Below are 19,598 nucleotides of genomic sequence, written 5' to 3'. Positions count from 1 at the left end.
TTCCTAGCCCAAGAGGTTATTAAAAGCACCACCATTAATATTCTCAACAGGTATCTCCAACATTCTTACTTAGCTAAGCAACCTAGATTAAAAACTCTGAGCTCCCTCAAGAATTTGTCTTGGTACTTGAGCTAGCATCGGCTCTTGAATAAAGCAGGGAACATGTTTATCCCAACACTAAAAGCTTTCTTTAAGGCCAGGTGCAGTGGCTCACACCTGTAATCAAAGCACTTAGGGAGGCTGAGGCCAGTGGATCATTTGAGTCCCGGAGTTCGAGACCAGCCTGGGCAAAATGGTGAAACCCCATCTCTTACAAAAAAATACAACAAAAAAACTAGCCACGTGTGGTAATGTGTGCCTGTAGTCCCAGCTATTCGGGAGGCTGAGGTGGGAGGATCACGTGAGCCCAGGAGATGGGAGTTGCAGTGAACCAAGATCATGCCATTGTGATCCAGCCTTCGTGACCGAGCAAGACCCTGACTCAAAAATAAGTAAAAGCTCCCTTTCAAAACTTCTGCCTTGGCTGGGCGCAATGGCTCATGCCTATAATCCAAGCACTTTGGGAAGCCAACGTGAAAGGCTGCTTGAAGAAGTTCAAGACCAGCCTGGGCAAGAGAGTGGGATTTCGTCTCTACAAAAAATACAACTAGCCAGACCTGGTGGCACAAGCCTGTAGTCCCGGCTACCTGGGAGGCTGAGGTGGGAGGATCACTTGAGTTCAGGAGTTTGAGGTTGCAATGAGCCATAATGGCTCACTGTACTCCAGCCTGGCCTGGGTGACAGTGAGACCCATCTCAAAAAAATCAAAAACCAAACCAAAAAACCCCAAACTTCTCCCTTTTCTAAATGGCAAGAAAAGGTGCCCATTTTGGGGTCAAAGAGGTTGGAAACGTTAAGATGGAAATAATATGAAGATGAACTAGGTCTAAAGTCTTTTGGAGCTTTAGAGTGCTCCAAATATTTGTCATAAAAGTATGCCCAGAAATAATTCTCACTCGGAAGAGGTCTGCCATTATCTTCATGTTTTTAGAAACTCAGGATTTAAAAAATTTAAAACAAAGATTTTCAGAACTAGGAACTGACTACCTTCCAATACACATGCTCTTCATCCTTCTAAAGGATTATTCTCTCAGTTTAGTCTTCAGGGGAACTGATGGATTCTTCTCAAACTTTTCTGGCAGCTATCAGACTTCTCTTTTGTACTTCACAAATTGAAATTTGTAGATGAATTAATTTGACCGTGAGTCCCAAAGCAAGTTGAAGAAATGGGTCTGGCACATTTCTTGAACCTTAAGGCTAGTGTTTTCTTTACAGCCTCAAATGAAGAGGCTGCATTTCTAAGATTTCTTTTGACTCTAACATCCTATTAATTTAGTTTCGTGTGTGTATAGGAAACCACTTAAAGTTTCTATCTTGAACAGAAAGTTTTCTATCCCTAAAATATTACTTTAAGAAACTGTGGGCCAGGTACAGTGGTTCACACTTGTAATCCCAGCACTTCGGGAGGCCAAGGCAGGCAGATCACCTGAGGTCAGGAGTTCGAGACCAGCCTGGCCAACATGGTGAAACCCCACCTGTACTAAAAATACAAAAATTAGCTGGGTGTGGTGGCACATGCCTGTAATCTCAGCTACTTGGGAGGCTGAGGCAGGAGAATCACTTGAACCTGGGAGGTGGAGGTTGCAGTAAGCCGAGATCGTGCCTCTGCACTCCAGCCTGGACGACAGAGTGAGACTCTAAATAAATAAATAAATAATGGCCGGGCGCGGTGGCTCAAGCCTGTAATCCCAGCACTTTGGGAGGCCGAGACGGGTGGATCACGAGGTCAGGAGATCGAGACCATCCTGGCTAACACGGTGAAACCCCGTCTCTACTAAAAAATACAAAAAACTAGCCGGGCGACGTGGCGGGCGCCTGTAGTCCCAGCTACTCGGGAGGCTGAGGCAGGAGAATGGCATGAACCTCGGAGGCGGAGCATGTGGTGAGCTGAGATCCAGCCACTGCACTCCAGCTTGGGTGATAGCGAGACTCCGTCTCAAGAAAAAAAAAAAAAATAAAAATAAAAAAATAAATAAATAAAATGGTAGAATGCTACTTTCTATGAAAATCAAAGAGAAACAAACTCCCTGGTTTAAAAAATCAAGAGAATAAAGATTAAAAAAACTCACCTTTCAAATTATCAAAGTGCACCCAGGAAGCAATCTCTGGTTTTTTGGTTTCTGTATCACTTTCAGGAACCGTTTCCTCTGTCTCAAGTTTTTTCACCATCTCTGTTTCTTTGTCTGCATCAGTGAATTTTTCCATGTCTTCATCATCATTTACATCAATAAAATGTTCTTCATCATCAGACTCCTAACAAACACATAGTTTCATAAATCTACATAAATCAACTAGAAGTTGCAATAAAGTCTGTGTTCCATTATGTGATGTAGAGTTTTACTTATTGCAACTCTGGTGAAATGTGAAAGTTCTAATAAAGTAAAATGATGGCCATCAGTGGTATTTAAACAAGAGAGGAGAGCACATCCTTATTTCTAAACATAACACAGTTAAGTTTTGAGCTAAGAACCCCTGAGCCTTAGGGACTCTATTACTTGAAAACAATTAGCCCTCAAGTAAATTTCTGACTTGTAAAGTTAACCCTATGAGGTAGCTACTATTATAATTTCCATTTCATAGTTCACAAAGACGACTTAAGAGGTCTACTAAGTTTTACAGTCTTCCAAATCCCATACAATGGTAACTTCTAGTATAGTACAGTTTATTGCAAGTAGAAGAGTTGAGCAACATTGCCCACCTAGTAAACTGTACAGCTGATACTAAAATCTAGGTTTGTCCTATTCCAGAACTCACACTCATATGCTCCAGAGAACTAGGTTATTGTCATGTGAAGCAAACAAAAACAAAACAAAAACAACCAATATATTTCAGCACCCACTCAATTTAAAAAGCAGTTGAAAAATATACCGGATGATCATCTAGTTGGCTTCTTAAACCTGGTTTTGCTTTAAGGATCTCAGACACAAGATATAAAGCCCCACATATAAATGGTGGCATCTGTTGACAAGTAACTTGAAGTAACCTCTTCACAAAAGCCTTCACCCGGCGCAAGACAATGTCAGCTTTCAGAGATTTGTAGACAAGGTTAAGAAACATAGCTTGCTTGGAACACATCATCAACCCTGGATCCAACATCTTCCTGCAAAACAAAACCAAGGTCAATATTTATGTATAAAACCATCTCCACAACCAACGGTCACATATTAGAAACAGCTACTAACCTCATCTTAGTTAGGGATAACTTTGCTGCTTATATTAGAACAAGAGACCTTGCCCTAAGAGGTAAGATGGAAGTCAAAGACCAGAAAAGAATGATGATGGCACCAGGAAAAACCAACAATAACAACGACAACAACAACAACAACGCCCACAGGAATGAACATTTGTGTGTGTGTGGTTTTCTCTTTTCCAAGTGTTTTTCTGTTTTCTTTATCAACAGGGCACAGCCCTAACAGTATTCATAGAACCCCACCAGAAAAGCTAATCTAAAACCAGACAGTGAAAACTGATCCATGAAAGCAGAACATTAGAAGATTTGGGTTTTTGTCCTTGTATAACTACCTACTAGCAGGGTGACCAGAGGCCGCCTCTTCATGGTTTTAGTGAAGACCATAGATGAACAGCAGAAAATTAAATTCTAAGGACTTCAGAGAATCTCTAGTCCAATGTACTAGCTGTGTAACATCTCTCTCATACACACTATTCTCACTGCCCAGAGTGCTTCTCTCCAACTCTCTGCATGTCCACAGTATCCAAAATTGGTTCTTCTATTAGTCTCTCTCTCAGTTCCATGTTTGTGTCCTTCATAGTTTCACAAACGGAGTTTCCCTGCCTTTCCCTTTTCTCTCAAAGTCCAGTGAAATAGGGATTATGTCTGTGTTATTCACTGTTATAACCCCAGAGCCTGGCAGTTAATACTTTTACAAGACAGTCATCCAAATACTTGAACCTATTTAGCTATTATGTGCTTGTCTCTCCCTAATGTCTGTCTTCTGTAGGCTGCTCTACTCTGATATCATGATACTTTAAAAATTCTCTATTCTAGATGCTGAATACTACACATGTCCCCAACCAGTCTAGACCTCCAGATATTATGACATCCAGAATTAACACAATCCTCCAGATTAGCTCTACTAACACCTGGAATCATTATTTCCTTTGTTTTGAGTATTTTCATCAATTTTTTCCTACTAATACTAGAAATGAAAAGACTTAAGCTTGTGAAGCACTTTCCTATTGCTCTGCATACTCTGGGAAATATCACCCTTTTGGTAATATTCTGGGATATTCTGGAATTATTTAATTTTCTCTCTACATTTAAATTTTCCAACATTTCCATCCAGTTTGCAACTTATTTTTGGGCATAAATTCCATCTCACATCAACAGAAACATTTGAGAAGAATTTAGAGACATGTCTCTATCATTTCATGAAATATTTTCCTAAAGTTTTGATAAATATTTCTGTAAACCAAATCATGTCATTTCTTTTATCCCTCAATTAACTAGGGGTTTTCTTAATGTGAAGGATTCTTAATAAAACCAAGAGCAAACAAACACTTTAAGAAGGCCTAAAGGCCCGTTCAGAAACTCCATCTGCGAGAGCTCTTGGCAAATAGTGATTTTAAAAACTTAAAAATGTACTCTTCCTCAGAGATGTTAGACTACGATGTTAAATAGAAACAGAAAAATGTTTTCTAATAGATTCCAAACACTTTCTAAAAATTAAAAATTCCTATGACCATCAAAAGTTCAAAATAATCAAACCACCCCCCTTCAAAACAAACAAACAAACAAACAAAAAACTCAAGACCCCGAAACCTCTACATTTTCAGCCTTGGAACTCTTTTCAAATTAACAATGTTAAGTATCTATTACTTCAAAGAGTTGTGGAAAGGCTTCTGAGAGTATTTTTAGTGGACCAGAGCAATCAGTGCTATGAAATGTCATGAACTCTACAACAAGTGGACCTGGATTTGCCACCTAACTTGGTCTCTTAATTATCTGTGTGACCTTGCACAAATTATTGTACCTCACAGACTGGAGAGCTGTTAAGAGGATTAAACTAAAGAAACATGTATGAGTATCAGTAATAAGGATAGCAGCCAATATTTCACAAAGCACTATGTGTTAGGCACTGTTAAGGACTTCATATACACACAAAGATTTACATGGGTTAACACATACAACCCCCCAACCTTCATTAAAGCCCCAGTTCTGTCATTTACAAGCTGTAGAATCTTGTGCAAGTTTCAAAATCTTCATAACAATCATATGAGATAGGTGCTTTTCTCTCCATCCTACAGACAAATCCACTTAGGCATGATAACATGGGATGAATTATGTCTACCAACAGGTTTTTAGTGGGGATCAAGTAATTTGCCCAAAGTTGCACAGAAAACTAATGGTAGGGACTCAAACCTAGGCAGCGTGGCTTAAGTCTAAGATACTAACCACTACTCTACATTTTCTCACAAGATATATCTATGTAAATATATAAAAATGAATTAGAAGGAAATATATTAATTTCTTGAACACAGTTATGTTCGACTGTCTCTTAAACAGCTCCGAACTGTTTACACATTGCTGAAAATATGCCTCAATGAGTGAGCTGCAAAATTCAGTAAAGAAAATCTTAATCTCCATTAAACAAACAAACAAAAACCCTACACCCCCCCAAAACTCTCTACTTAACATACTTTCTTGTTTACCACAGCTCCTGTCTCTGCCGCCTCCCCCAATATGAATGTGAGTGCCTCCAGGGATGGGATTTCTGTTCGCTGTGCCTCCTGTGCACCTAGAGCATGGCACCATACTGTAGGCACTCAGAAAATACTTGTTGAATGAGTTACTGTGTGAATGCATTCAACTGTGTGAAAGACAGCAGGGAAAAGACACAGGATTAAGGAGAACGGGAAGACGGAAACTGCAATTATATCTGCAATTTTATTTCTTTAATATCCCAAAAGACTTACAACAAATATAGCAAAATGTTAATTCTGAAATACTAGCTGGTAGATATGAATGATTCTTTTGGGTATTTTTCTGTATTTTACAACTTCTCAAAATGAAAAATGTATTCAAAGCAGCTAATATAATTTGTGTCCATCAGGGAAACAAAGATTAAGTGACTTACTTGAAGGTGGCGAGCAGCAAGCTGCCAAGGGGGCCTAAAATCCAATTTTCTAACTCTTTCTCTTGCCCCACAGATGTACTGCTTGTGCTGTACATCAAGTTATAGTTCATGTCTCATATTGGAATGCTATGTTCTTACCTGTATAATGCGGTGTAATATCGATCCGATATTGTCTGCTGAGAATTCATGACTTGGAAAAGCAACATTAAAGCCTGCACACTGGTATTAAAATTCACAATATGCAACACTTTAAACAGTGTGTCAATCTGCTCCCTCACTTTGTCATCACCAGTCTGGGAATAAGGGTACGCCCTATTGACACCTGTTAAAAGGGCGCTAAGCATTTTTGATTCAATATCTTTTTTTTTGATACAAGTCCGAAAAAAGCAAAAGTAAACAGTTATTAATTTGTTAGCCAGTTCACTTTCTTCATGGGACAGAGCCATTTGATTTAAAAAGCAAATTGCATAATATTGAGCTTTGGAGCTGATATTTGAGCGGAAGAGTAGCCTTTCTACTTCACCACACACAACTCCTTTCATATTGGGATGTTTACAAAGTAATGTCTCTAACAGATGGGAGGCTTTTGTGGCAATTCTGTTCTGAGGATCTCCCAGTTTATTTACCACTTGCACAAGAAGAGCCTTTTCTTCCTCAGGCTTGTTACAAAGCAGCTCATGAGCCACTGCAAGGGCTCGGGTTTTAGTGGTTACTAATGTATCATGACTTAAAATTTCTAAGACCTGCACAAATTCAGCCACTAAGTGTTTCAGCTGGTGTTCAAAATACCATAATATCAGTCTTCTATCTCTTGAGTCCTTGTTGCCACTGGACAACTGTTCCAGCTTGTCAAAAGGATGCTGGCTGAAAATCCTCAGCTTTCGACTGTCTGGCAAAAGGTCTGTGATAAGCAACTCTTTAAAAGTATCCAAGGCCATGAGGCACTGCTGTTTGCTGCCCTTCTTTTTAACAAGGTTCACAAGAGTTTCTACAAACTGAAGTGTGTGAACAGCATCATCCTGAATAAGAAGAATCATGGCTGCCATCCTGTCACCTAGTGTCCCTGATGACACAATTGCCTTCATCCAGGTAGAAGAGGCTCCCTTTTGATTATTCGTCTTACTTTTGAATAAGTTGATTTCATGCTCATACAGCTTCTGAGCAAGGGTTTTGTAGTTAGATACAACATCCTGAGGCTGGGGTTTCAAAGAATATTCATTGCTATACTCCAGATCATACCATTTGCCTCCAGGCTTAAGTAACAAAGTCTGTCTCTCAAAAAATTCAAAGATGTTCTGTTTATCTTTCTTCACTTTCGGTGTGGTACTGCCGTTCTCATCAGAATGTGGTTCTGGCTTATTCTTATTTTTCACCTTATTAACTGATGTCCTTTGACTTTCTGCTGTATTTTTGTTATTTATTTTAGGTATTTTTACTTCTTTTTTGCTGGAATTTTCTTTTTTAGCTGGTTCATCTTCTTCAATTAAGCAAGCTTTTGTATACTTGGCCAAATTAAGATTTTGAATAAATGCTTCCAATTCACCTTGTTGAAGGTCATCAATTACTCCTTTTTTGCCTCCATCTATCACTTCCTCATTCTCATCCAGAGTAGCCAGCATAAGGTAATCTTGCTGCATTAAAAACATAAGTTAAAAATACATTACAAATGTGAAAAATAAAACCATAAAATAATAGGAAACACAACATGATTTTAAAAATAATTTCAGAACTGGAAAAATCCTTTCAAATTTGACATAAACTCAGGGTCCACAAAGGAAAGGATAAGTAAATTTATCTTTCTCTCTCTTTCTTTTACACCCCCCCCCCCACACACACTTTTTATTTCGATATAGGAAAAAATACAAATTATAAACTGGAAAAAAAAAATACAAGCAACTCCTATCAAAGTAATTGGGTTTAACACCTTAATATAAAACGTTCTAAACATCAGTGACAACCCAAAAGAAAAATATGCAAAGGATATGAACAGTTCATAGAAAAAAAAAAGGTTCTTTAAAAATATGAAAAGATGCTCAACCTCACTGACATTTAGAGAAATCCACATTAAAACCACAATGATACATCCATCTTTTAATTTATCAGATGAGCAAAGATACACTGCAAGATGAGCAAGATACAATGACAGGTGATGCTGGGGAAGGGGTGGCCGAAACGGCACTGTCATACATGGTTGATGTGAGTGTAAACTGACACAACCTACATGGAGGACAATTTGTCAACTCCAATTACGGCCATTTAATACAAGGCACACACATCTGTTGACCCAGCAGCTTCATTTCTAAAAATTAACTAATTCATTGAGACATGGTCTCGCTCTGTTGTCCAGGCTGGAGTGCAGTGACTTGACCATGGTTGAACTGTAGCCTCAACCTCCCAGACTGAAGGGATCCTCCAATCTCAGCCTGTAGCTGGGACTACACGCCCAGCTATTAAAAAATAAATTTTTTTTTGAGATGAGGTCTTCTTACGTTGCCCAGGCTGGTCTCAAACTCCTGGACTCAAGGTATCCTCCCACCTCTGACTCCCAAGGTGCTGGGATTATGGGTGTGAGCCACTGTGCCTGGCTTATTTCTACAAATTTGGACTATATATACACTTACAAAAGTGGGGAAAAAAATATTACGATTAAGGTTATTAACTGTAGTATTATTTAAAGTAGTGAAAGACTGGCAGTACTTTAAATATCCACAATAAGTGTCTGGTTAGATAAATTAAGACAGACAAAATGATTTATGCAGCCATATCAATGACACAGAACTTCATGCACTGATATAGAAGGATTTCTAAGAGAGAAAAGAAAGCAAAATGTAGAGATAGGTGTATCTATATGGTACTATTCATGTAAAAAATAATACATGCATATTTCATGCACATAAATATGTATATGCTTGAAAAGGTATATAGTATCCCTGAAAGATATAAACTACACTTGTAATTGCTTCCTATCAGGGCAATTGTTACGGCTGAGATAAAAGTGGAAAAAATTGGAGTTTTCACTACGTATCTTTAAAGTTTGTATCACGTGTATCATGTGTACATATCACCTATTCAAAACTTAAATATATACAAGCACAGAGCAAAACTGTGAATCTACTTATCTCTAACCAATTCCTCCACCCTGAAAGTCCAGTCTCCAAACAAAATAATATTAAAAACAAAGTTAATTTCTGTCCCTTATCTGCTTAAAATCTTCCAGTGGTTTTGCATCAAACTCAGAGCAAAACAGAGCAAAAGCCTGCCCTCTTACCCCTTGGACCTCATTTCTTACCATTCTCCCCGTACCTCACTCTGCCTCTGCTACACTGGCATTTTGGCTGCTCGTGGAATAGGTTAGGCACTCTTCCTCCTGTCTTTGCATTTTCTGTTCCAACCAGAATGGCACATGGCTCACTCCTTCCTCTCCTTTAGGATTCTGCTCAAACATCTCCGTGATGTGTTTGTCGATCATCTCATTTAATACTAACGTGCTCCCACTCCTTATCGTCCTTCCTTGTTTTCTTTTATAGCACTACCCCGTGTCTGCTGTACTATGTATTTAAAAATTTGTTTACTGTTTCTCTCCCTTAATTAGGATGTTCCAAAAAAGAGGGCTTCTGCGGCATACAGTGACACGTGCACGTACTCCACGAGAACAGAAATGAAAATACCAATACCACTGGTGTTCAAAACACTCATACCACAAAGTCGGGACCAAGAAAAGCTACTCTCCGACCTGATGGTGTGATGGTTATACCACGTCAATAAAATGAGAGGATCGCCTACATCCTAAGAAAGGCCAGAGAATACGACGTTCAACTGGAAACTTTTCTTTTGTAAACAGCCCTGGAAACCAGCATGGGAAGCGCACCGAACACATGCTTCCGAGGCTGGGATCTGGGTCCTGGACGCCCGCGCTCTACGCAGCGCGGAAGCGGCGGCGCAGTCAGCCTAGCGACATTAGGGACTCCCCACGTCTGACCCCTTTCCCCTGAGCCCGCGGCAGTTACCTTGGTGCCTCCAAGCCGTAACACTTCCTCCAGGGAGAACCCATTCTCGGCTTCATTAGCATCATCCTCGTCCTCCTCGTCCGGATCTTCTACCGCCTCCTCGGGACCCCAAGGCCGCTTGGCATGGAACTCCAAAGGCTCCTTGGCTGCCGCCATAGCTAGCAGAGCACACGCTCTTGGAACTCAGCCTATTTCCGCTCTGCCCGTGACGTACTTCCGGCCGAGGCGTGTCTTCTCCCGGAAATAGCCTAAGCCCCAGCTTCTGGCGGAGCGAGCCGCCCTGCGCATTTTAGCATGACTGCTCTGGTGAGGTCAGGTGTGGGGCCGCTGTGTGCCATGGCGCGCGCAGGTGAGCGTCAGTCCCCTCGAAGCCCTGTTGCCTTGGAAACCGCGTGGGGTGCCTTCCTCAGTTGAGGTACCGGGGAATCAAGGGCTCAGGGGCTCACTTTCCACCTTGAAGGTGCCCTGGGCTGCAAACGGGTCTGGCGCAAACGCGATGGGCTGCGTAGTCGTGGGCAAGTGCGTGCTGTCTCTGCGCCCCGGGGGCGTGCGAAGCACAGTAGCCCGCGGTCTGCGGTAGGGTGAGGTTAAGGGTTTACGAAGCTGCTTTGAAAACGCTCAGGCGGCTTGCGTTCGTGAATGTTAAGATTTATCACGGGGTCTGTTTAATTTGTGTTTTTCGCAGCCATTCCCTCTATTTGGAGAGGGAAATACTTCAGCTCCGGGAATGAACCTGCAGAAAACAACCCGGTGACGCCGATGCTGCGGCATCTTATATACAAAATAAAGTCTACTGGTCCCATCACTGTGGCCGAGTACATGAAGGAGGTGTTGACTAATCCAGCCAAGGTATGGTCAGGTAGCCCGAGGACTAGGCCCTCTCTAGCCGATTTGCGAGGTGCGAGCCAGGAGGGAGAAGCCCGAAGGTCCTCAGCCCAGGCAGTGGGGGTGCCTGCCAGGGGAAGAGCCATTTCAGATGACCTGGGGACAGATAATTTGTCAGTTGGTCAGGGCTGGCTCACGTCAGAGGCAGGGCCAGTAAACAGGAGAGGACACGGTCCAAGGGTGTTTAGGAGACAGAATGTAGCCGATTGGATTTATGATGCGGGAAGGATACTTTCCTACTTCGCTGATGGTAGGTGGTGTGGATTCATTGCTCTGGGAGAAGGAATGCAGGAGGAAGGATGGAGAGTTCAGGCTGGTATATGAATCTGAAGTGTTGTGGGACTCTTAGGTGGAAATCTCCAACAGGCAACTGGAAATAGGAATTACTGCCTGGAAAGTTGCCTGTGTTGCAATGGCCTCAGCTGGCATTGGAGAGATGTGCTGGGTTTTCTCACATGTGCAGTTGAGAATGCAGTCTGGGTCTTCACTGTTCTAGGATTAGGCACAGTCACAGCTTTCTGACCCACGTTTCCTTGTCTGTTCTATAGAGCCATTTAGTGAAAGCCTGTAGTCCTTTATTTTAGAATATTTCACCTTTTGCTGGGTTGAAATATGACCTCTGTGGAATTCTGGGGTTGGTTTGGCCATTGCTGTTGGATATGGTGGCGTGACTCCAGTGTCGAGGTTTACCCAAGGCCGATATCTTTCTTTCAATGCTGGTGGGCAGGGCTGCAAGATAGGTGGCTTAGACTAGCGTGGTGGTACTAGAAATAGAAGAGGGTGGTTTAGAAAAGGACTGACAGGATTTGCTGATGGATTGAGTGATGGAACGGAGGAATCAAGGCTGATTCGTAGTTTTGGCTTGAGCAGTTAGGTGATGATGGCACCTTTTATTGAGATTAAGACAGGACCAGGTTTGGAGGAGTGCTGGGGAGAGGGCCTACACCAGGAGCTGCATTTTATGCATATTTTGTTAGCAATGACATCCAGGTGGAGATAGAAAGTAGGCAATGGCTGTAAGTGTCTGGCGTTCAGGGCCGGACATGGTGGCTCACGCCTGTAATCCTAGCACTTTGGGAGGCCAAGGCGGATGGATCACGAGGTCAGGAGTTTGAGACCAGCCTGACCAACATGGTGAAACCCCGTCTCTACTAAAAATACAAAAATTAGCGGGTGTGGTGGTGGGTGCCTGTAATCCCAGCTAGTCAGGAGGCAGGAGAATCACTTGAACCCGGGAGGCAGAGGTTGCGGTGAGCTGAGATTGCGCCATTGCACTCCAGCCTGGGCAACAGAGTGATATCTGTCTCAAAAAAGAAAAAAAAAAAAAGAGCCTGGCGTTCAGGAGAAAGACTGGGCAGGCGTATATACATTTGCTCATCATCAGCATGTAGGTGATATGTAAAGCCAAGGAAACAGGGAGAATGTACTGAGAGAAAGGAAGGTTTCCCAACATTGAGACTTGGGGTAACTCTAAAATTTAGAGGCTCTTAACCTAGGAACCCTTTAATAGAAATCAGGGGTTTCATGAACCTGGGTGGAAAAAAATTACACCTTTATTTTCACTAACTTTCAACTGAAATTTAGCATTTCTTCAATTATGAACATATGCAGCAACCAGCAGCATCAGCAATACTTGTGAATTTGTCGTCTGTGGAAATCATTGGTATTTCCTTATCACAATACAGTGATCACAGGCATCTCAGAATTTCATCGTGCACATCCTTACTTCAAAATTTTGTTAATTATTGGGTCTTTGGCTTGATTATGGGCTTTTTTGTTTGTTTGCTTTTTGAGACAGAGTCTCATTCTGTCACCCAGGCTGGAGTGCAGTAGTGCGATCTCGGCTCACTGCAGCCTCTGCCTGCCAGGTCCAAAGGATTCTTGTGCCTCAGCCTCTTGAGTAGCTGGGATTACAGGTGTATGCTTCCATGCCCAGCTAGGTTTTTTGTATTTTCAGTGGAGATGGGGTTCTGCCTTGTCGGCCAGGCTGGTCTTGAACTCCTGGCCTCATGTGATCCGCCTGTCTCGGCCTCCCAAAGTGCTGGAATTACAGGTGTGAGCCACTGTGCCCGGCCTGATTATGTTTTTTTAAATACACTAGTAAAGAAGTGTATATATCACATTTTTAAAAACATTTGATACACATTTTTCAGATATTTCTTTGTGGTTCTGTGTATTTTAAAAACACTCTGTGAAGGGGTCTATAGGCTTCACTGGACTACCACAGTGGTTCATAACACAAAAAAGGGCAAATACCCCTATAATGTTTCTTTATGAATGGAACTAGAAAGCCTAGAAGGAGAGATGTTGTCTGGAGTGAGAAATGTTTTTTGAAGATGGGCGTGAGTTGATTTATTTTGAATGCTGAAAGGGGAAAGTTGAAGATGGAAGAGAGAGGGGGACGGCTAAATGGACCCAGGGGAGTTGTATGAGGAAGGCAGTCCAGAGCACAGGCAGGGGGATTAGGTTTGGATAAGGGGAGAAGGGGAAGGTGTTTCATTCTTGAGTCCCCAGAAACAAATGGGATTAGGTGGAGGCCAGGCAGGGTTGGGAAGCTGAGGAAGTTGTATTCTATAACATTTTTAAATTCTGGAGTGAGACTGGGGCCCATGTCATCTGTAGTAAAGTGGTAGAATAGGAGCTTGAGAAGCATAGGAAATTTTTAACACAATTCTTGAGTGTTTCTTGAAGGTTAGGCATCATATTAAAACTTGGGATATGAAGATAAATAAGGCATGTTCTTCTGCAAACAACTATACTTTGTGGTGAAGAACATAGAGAAATAAGCTCAGAAAAGGTGACACTGGATTTGGTGTTAGGTTGGAGGGCTGGAGGAGGTCAGCTAGGTGGCATATGAGCAGATTCAGAGGATGAGTATAAGACTGCCAGGGAGAGATGAAAAGGGAGAAGGGTAAGGATTTGCAGTGGCATGGATATCTGCACAAGCAAGGCTAAAAAAAAAAAAAAAAAACCAAAAAAAAAAACTCACCTTTTTCTGGAGATGCATTAGTCATATAGAAAAGTTCATAAATCACAAGTTTACAGCTCAATGATTTTTCCCAAAGCAAATGCTCCCATGTAACCAGCACTGAGATCAAGAAACAGATCATCACCAGCAGGCAGGGCCCATATGGGAGACAGAAAGTGTTAGAATTTGGAGAGGAGGCTGGAGGAGTAGGCAGGGTCTTGCTGTGTTGGTTGTGGGAGCTGGGAGGGGAGGAAGGGTCTGGCATGCAGAGATGGATGTTACATGACTTCTGCATTTATGGTCAAGGTGTAATTGTTTTTCTACCAGTTTTGTAAAATGACTGTTACTTTATAAAATTTGGGTAAAGACACCATGTTTCCCTTGCTTGTTTAGAGGGGAGCTTTCTTACTAAATAATTATTTCACTTTTACATTATTTAAGATTTTGGAGGGGTATTTTATAAAGGCTTATTTGAAAATTAATTTTGTTTCTCCATTTTCTCTTTTTACTCAGGGTTATTATGTGTACCGTGACATGCTAGGCGAACAAGGAGATTTCATTACTTCACCTGAAATAAGTCAGATCTTTGGGGAGGTAATATCCAATGTAAAGTATGAATGAAGCTAGTATAAACATTTGAGAACAGATCAAATTGTATTGTTCTGTAGTAGTGTTCTACAGCTTTTTTTGTGATTCATCAAAAGTTTTAACTTTACAGTAGTTGATGTACTGAGGGAATAGAGAGGCGATAGAGGGGAGGAAAATGGTAGAGAGAATATTTGAAAAGTTTATACTCCACTGTAGGAAGGGAAAAGGAGAGATAAGAGGGACAAAGAAAAAGAGAAGGAAGGGAGGGGGTCATAAAGAGGACAGAAAAAGGAGAATCAGATGAAATAAGAGAATGAAAGAAGGAAGAAAGACAAAAGGAAAGGCGAGGAAAGAGGTAAGAGTGCCCAGGAAGGAAGAGAGAAAAGATAAAAGAAAGAGCATTGAGGAATCAGTGGAATTAAGATAAGCTCTAAAGCTGCCAGTCATGATTTTAGCCATAGTTACCGTAAAAGTCTTCCTTTGTTTATCTATTTTTTGAGCCAGAGTTTTGCTCTTACTGCCCAGGCTGGAGTGCAATGGTGCAATCTTGGCTCACCGCAACCTCCGCTTCCCGGGTTCAAGTGATTCTCCTGCCTCAGCCTCCTGAGTAGCTGGGATTACAGGCATGCGCCACCACTCCTGGCTAATTTTGTATTTTTAGTAGAGACAGGGTTTCTCCATGTTGGTCAGGCTGGCCTCGAACTCCCGACCTCAGGTGATCCACCCGCCTTGGCCTCCTAAAGTGCTGGGATTACAGGCATGAGCCACCACACCCGACCAAATCTTCCTTTAATAAACAGAATTCTAGTTCATTTCCACTAAGTACTTTCTGTGAATTTAGAAATAGGAAATAGTGTATAAGAGGAAGTAGAATGTGGGTATTGAAAAACATTAGGTTATTATCAGAGTCATGTAATTGTTTAAATCATACGAATATGAAGAAATGGCATAATCACATTTCATCTGTTTATTTGCTTTCAAATAGTAATACTTTTCTGGTAGTGATATCCTGTTATCTATGTCATGGGACCTTTTATAGCAGAGGCTGCCTTTTTTTTCCCTGTTAATCTTCCTAAATGGTATATGTTATAGTCCCAGGAAATTCCTATGTGTATATGTATGTATGTATTAAATAACATACATATGGCTGTACACATTTTGCTTTTTGGCATATAGTGCATATTTATGTGGAATTTTATATTGTGGTATACTTTTATACTTTATGATACCTTAATATGTGGTTTTTTTTTTCCTTGTCACAGCTACTAGGGATATGGTTCATTAGTGAATGGATGGCCACTGGAAAAAGCACAGCTTTCCAGCTGGTGGAACTGGGCCCAGGTAGGGGAACCCTCGTGGGAGATATTTTGAGGGTAGGTAATAAAAGAATGTCTTTAAGTTTCATGTAAGTGAATTTTAGTACTTCTGAGTGTGCAAACCGTGTTGATTTCATTGGTTTTCAGTTCCTTAATCTCATATTTCTCAGCTAAAATATAATGTCAGAATAGTGTAATCAGTCATTACTTTTGTCTGTAAGCTTAAAAAATGGAGGTGAGGGGGAGAAGAATATGAAAGCTAAAAATAGGAAACATTTGGAAGACATTATGGGAGAGTGTATTTGTTATCTCAGGAAGCAAAGTTTTTAATTATATAAAAAGTTTAGGCCAGGCGTGGTGGCTCATGCCTGTAATCCTAGCACTTTGGGAGGCCAAGGCGGGCAAATCAAGAGGTCAGGAGTTTGAGACCAGCCTGACCAACATGGTGAAACCCCGTCTCTACTAAAAATACAAAAATTAGCTGTGCATGGTGGCGCGCACCTGTAATCTAGCTACTCAGGAGGCTGAGGCGGGAGAATCACTTGAACCCAGGAGGCAGAGGTTGCAGTGAGCTGAGATCGTGCCATTGCATTCCAGCCTGGCGACACAGCGAGACTCTGTCTCCAAAAAAAAAAAAGAAAAAAAAATTTAGGATGGGCATAGTGGCTCATGCCTGTAATCCTAGCACTTTGGGAGACCAAGGTGGGAGGATTGCTTGAGGCCAAGAGTTCAAGACCAACCTGGCCAACAAAGCAAGACTTCGTCTCTTTTTATATTTTTTTAAAAAAAGCAGAAGACGTAAAGAAAAAGATTAATAATTTCATTTCTTACATTAAAGTTAAGAACTTCTTGCTCTACAAATAAACTAGCAACTTTTTGTTCTTCAAAGACCCCATTAAGAGAGTGATTAGACAAACCACAGAGTGGGAGAAGTTATTTGTGACATGTAACCAACAGAGAACTAGTAGTTAGAATGTTTAAAGAACTCCCTTAAGTCAATAAGAAGACAGATAACTTGAGAAAAATCACACCAAAGATGTGAACAAGTCCATTCATAAAAGAGGAAAATACAAACGACTAAAAAAGCAAAACAAAAATATTAGTCTTACTGGTAGTCAGGGAGATGAAAGTTAAAATCACAAAGAGATACCACTGTAACCCTCACCAGATTAGAAAGAAAGCTAATAGTCTGTCAACACCAAGTATTGTGCAGATGCGGATATGTGGAACAATGGGAACTGTCATATACTGCTTGTAAGAGTATAATTTAGTACATCCTTTTTGTTTTATTTTGTTTGAGACGGAGTCTCGGTTTGTCTCTCAGGCTGGAGTGCAGTGGTACGATCTTGGCTCCCTGCAACCTCTGCCTCCCAGGTTCAAGTGGTTCTTGTGCCTCAGCCTCCTGAGTAGCTGGGATAATAGACGTGGACCACCACGCCCGACTAATTTTTGTATTTTTAGTAGAGAAGGGGTTTTACCATGCTGGCTAGGCTGATCTTGAACTCTTGGCTTCAAGCGGTCCGCCTGCCTTGGCCTCCCAGAACGCTGGGATTACAGGCGTGAGCCACCGCACCCAGCCTTGTAGAACCATTTCAAAAAGCTATTGGCCGTTATCTATTAACATCAAAGTTTCTGATATTGTATGACCCAGCAATTTTACTGCTAGTGATTTACCATAGAGAAACTAGTGTATGTGTGTACCAGGAGACACGTACAAGAAGATAGCAGCATTGAATAAAAGAGCAGAAAACTGAAACGGCACAAATGCCTGTCAGGTGGGTAAATGAATCAATTAATTGTGGTACAGTCATACAGTGGAATACGAAGTATTGCAAGAATGCGTGAAATCGCAGCGGAATAGAACCATATTCAACATGAAACCAGATATGTGAAAGTAGCAGTTTGCAAAAGAGTTCATATGATTGTATTTATATAAAATCCAAAAAATAGTCACCATTAAACAATATATATTTGGTGATAAAAATATATTTAGTAACATTTGTAAAGAAAAGTCAGGGTATTGTTAACTGAAGATTCAGAATGGTGGTGACTTCCGAGGGTACAGGGAGTCCACAGGGGCTTTAGAGAGAAGGCCATGTCCCATTTCTTTAACCAGATGGTGGATATTCTCTCTTGTATCATTCATGCTATCAGTCTATGTACTATTTTATAAAAACATTAAAAAGGAGGACAGTTGTTTATAGTACCTGATAAGTGAGAGTGTTTGTTAAACTTTTGTAGTTTCTAGTATTTCAGAACTCCTTAGTCTTTTTGAGTTTATTTTTTATGTACCTGGCAATTCAATGTAAAAAACAAACATAGCTGGGTGCAGTGGCCCATCCCTGTAATCCCAGCACTTTGGGAGTCTGAGGCTCCCAAAGTTCAAGATCAGCCTGGGTAATAGGGTGAAACTCCATCTCTACAAAAAGTACAAAAATTAGCCAGACGTGGTAGCATGCGTCTGTGGTCGAAGCTAGTCGGGGGGCTGAGGTGGAAGGATTGCTCGAGCCCAGGAGGTTGAGGCTGCAGTGAGCTGTGATCATGCCTCTGAGTGACAAAGTGGGACCCTGTCTCAAAAAAAAAAACACAAGAAACACCAACACATACTCAGTATAAATTTAAATTTCTTGATGCTTTATGGTTTTTGCTTTAAATGAGAAATTGAAGGATTAAAAAAATATATAAACATATGACAAATAAGAATCTTGGTTATTTGGGTGAAGAAAGAAAACAAAATAATGAATTTAAATTTCCAGGGCTCTATTTTATGTTTTTCAGCAAGGTCATTTGAATATCAAATATTTAATAAGGACCTCAAATCATGTTTTCTTGTTCAAGTACTTTAAAAGTCAATTCCAGGCCGTTAACATGCATGAAGGATGCTTTTCCAGACTGAGTCATAAGGGCTCCTAAAAAGCCGAAGAATTTAAAGGGTTGTAAAGCAAATAGCCAGAGAAGTGTCAGACCTGTTTTATTTTTGATGTTGCCTTCTGAAGGAATTTCGCCTGTGAAGTTTTTCCATTTGTATTTTGATCTCAAAATTAAATTTGGAAAAATCATCTTGTTCATATTATCAGTCTGGATGTGCATATTCATATCTCAAAAGTATTAATTGGAGGCAGATCACCAGTAAAATTAAATTCAAATGAAAAATAATGTTGATACACTTTATGCTTTTACTATTGCATTTTTAGCCTTAAAAGATTGGTAAAATATTAGTATTTTCCTTTTTCCCTTGATGTTTACAGCAGTGAAAAAATATATAGCTAAATATAGATTGAAAATGTGGCAGACCCCCGAGTTAAGCAGTCGTTTTCAGTACCATTCAGATTTGGTTCTTTGAGGTTAGAGTTATCATCATCTCAAAGATGAGATTATTTCCTAGACCTAGAGACATTATCAAATCAAGGCTATCCCCATTTTATTTCCTTGGTCTTTTTTTAGACTCCATAATCTGAACCGTTGTTTTTATCAGATGCCAAATCTTTTATTTTCATTTGTTAATCATAATTTATCATTAGGAAACCAAATTGTGCATTGTTCATTTCTTATTTAAATTATGCTTAATAACTAATAGGTTATGATTCTTATAGACTGCTGGAGAGTGGCTTGGGTAAGAAACACATCTCTCTGAAGTATT

The 19,598-nt window shown here is 40.7% G+C and overlaps 2 protein-coding genes across 6 annotated transcripts in view; one reads left to right on the top strand and one right to left on the bottom strand.

The window, feature by feature from the left end:
• CEBPZ (CCAAT/enhancer binding protein (C/EBP), zeta) overlaps positions 1–10,502 on the bottom strand; it is a 28,137-nt gene extending 17,635 nt beyond the window's left edge. Inside the window, exons 1-4 of the mRNA XM_011935967.1 lie at positions 10,202–10,502; positions 6,333–7,825; positions 2,968–3,199; positions 2,169–2,352 (exon numbers count right to left, since the gene is read on the bottom strand). Of these exons, the coding sequence (XP_011791357.1) occupies positions 2,169–2,352; positions 2,968–3,199; positions 6,333–7,825; positions 10,202–10,357 (2,065 nt within the window). The 5' untranslated portion in view covers positions 10,358–10,502. The remainder of the gene's footprint in view (positions 1–2,168; positions 2,353–2,967; positions 3,200–6,332; positions 7,826–10,201) is intronic.
• NDUFAF7 (NADH dehydrogenase (ubiquinone) complex I, assembly factor 7) overlaps positions 10,412–19,598 on the top strand; it is a 37,134-nt gene continuing 27,947 nt past the window's right edge. For 3 of the 5 annotated variants that reach the window (XM_011935970.1, XM_011935972.1, XM_011935969.1), the window contains exons 1-4: positions 10,412–10,550; positions 10,887–11,050; positions 14,568–14,648; positions 15,905–16,015. In XM_011935970.1, coding sequence (XP_011791360.1) covers positions 10,496–10,550; positions 10,887–11,050; positions 14,568–14,648; positions 15,905–16,015 — 411 coding nt within the window. In that variant the 5' untranslated portion in view covers positions 10,412–10,495. The remainder of the gene's footprint in view (positions 10,551–10,886; positions 11,051–14,567; positions 14,649–15,904; positions 16,016–19,598) is intronic. The other 2 variants (XM_011935973.1, XM_011935971.1) reach the window with 2 other exon arrangements.

Source organism: Colobus angolensis, unplaced genomic scaffold (assembly GCF_000951035.1).
Source record: "Colobus angolensis palliatus isolate OR3802 unplaced genomic scaffold, Cang.pa_1.0 Scaffold15, whole genome shotgun sequence".
Lineage (NCBI taxonomy): Eukaryota > Metazoa > Chordata > Mammalia > Primates > Cercopithecidae > Colobus > Colobus angolensis.
This window is presented reverse-complemented; position numbering and strand designations above follow the sequence as displayed.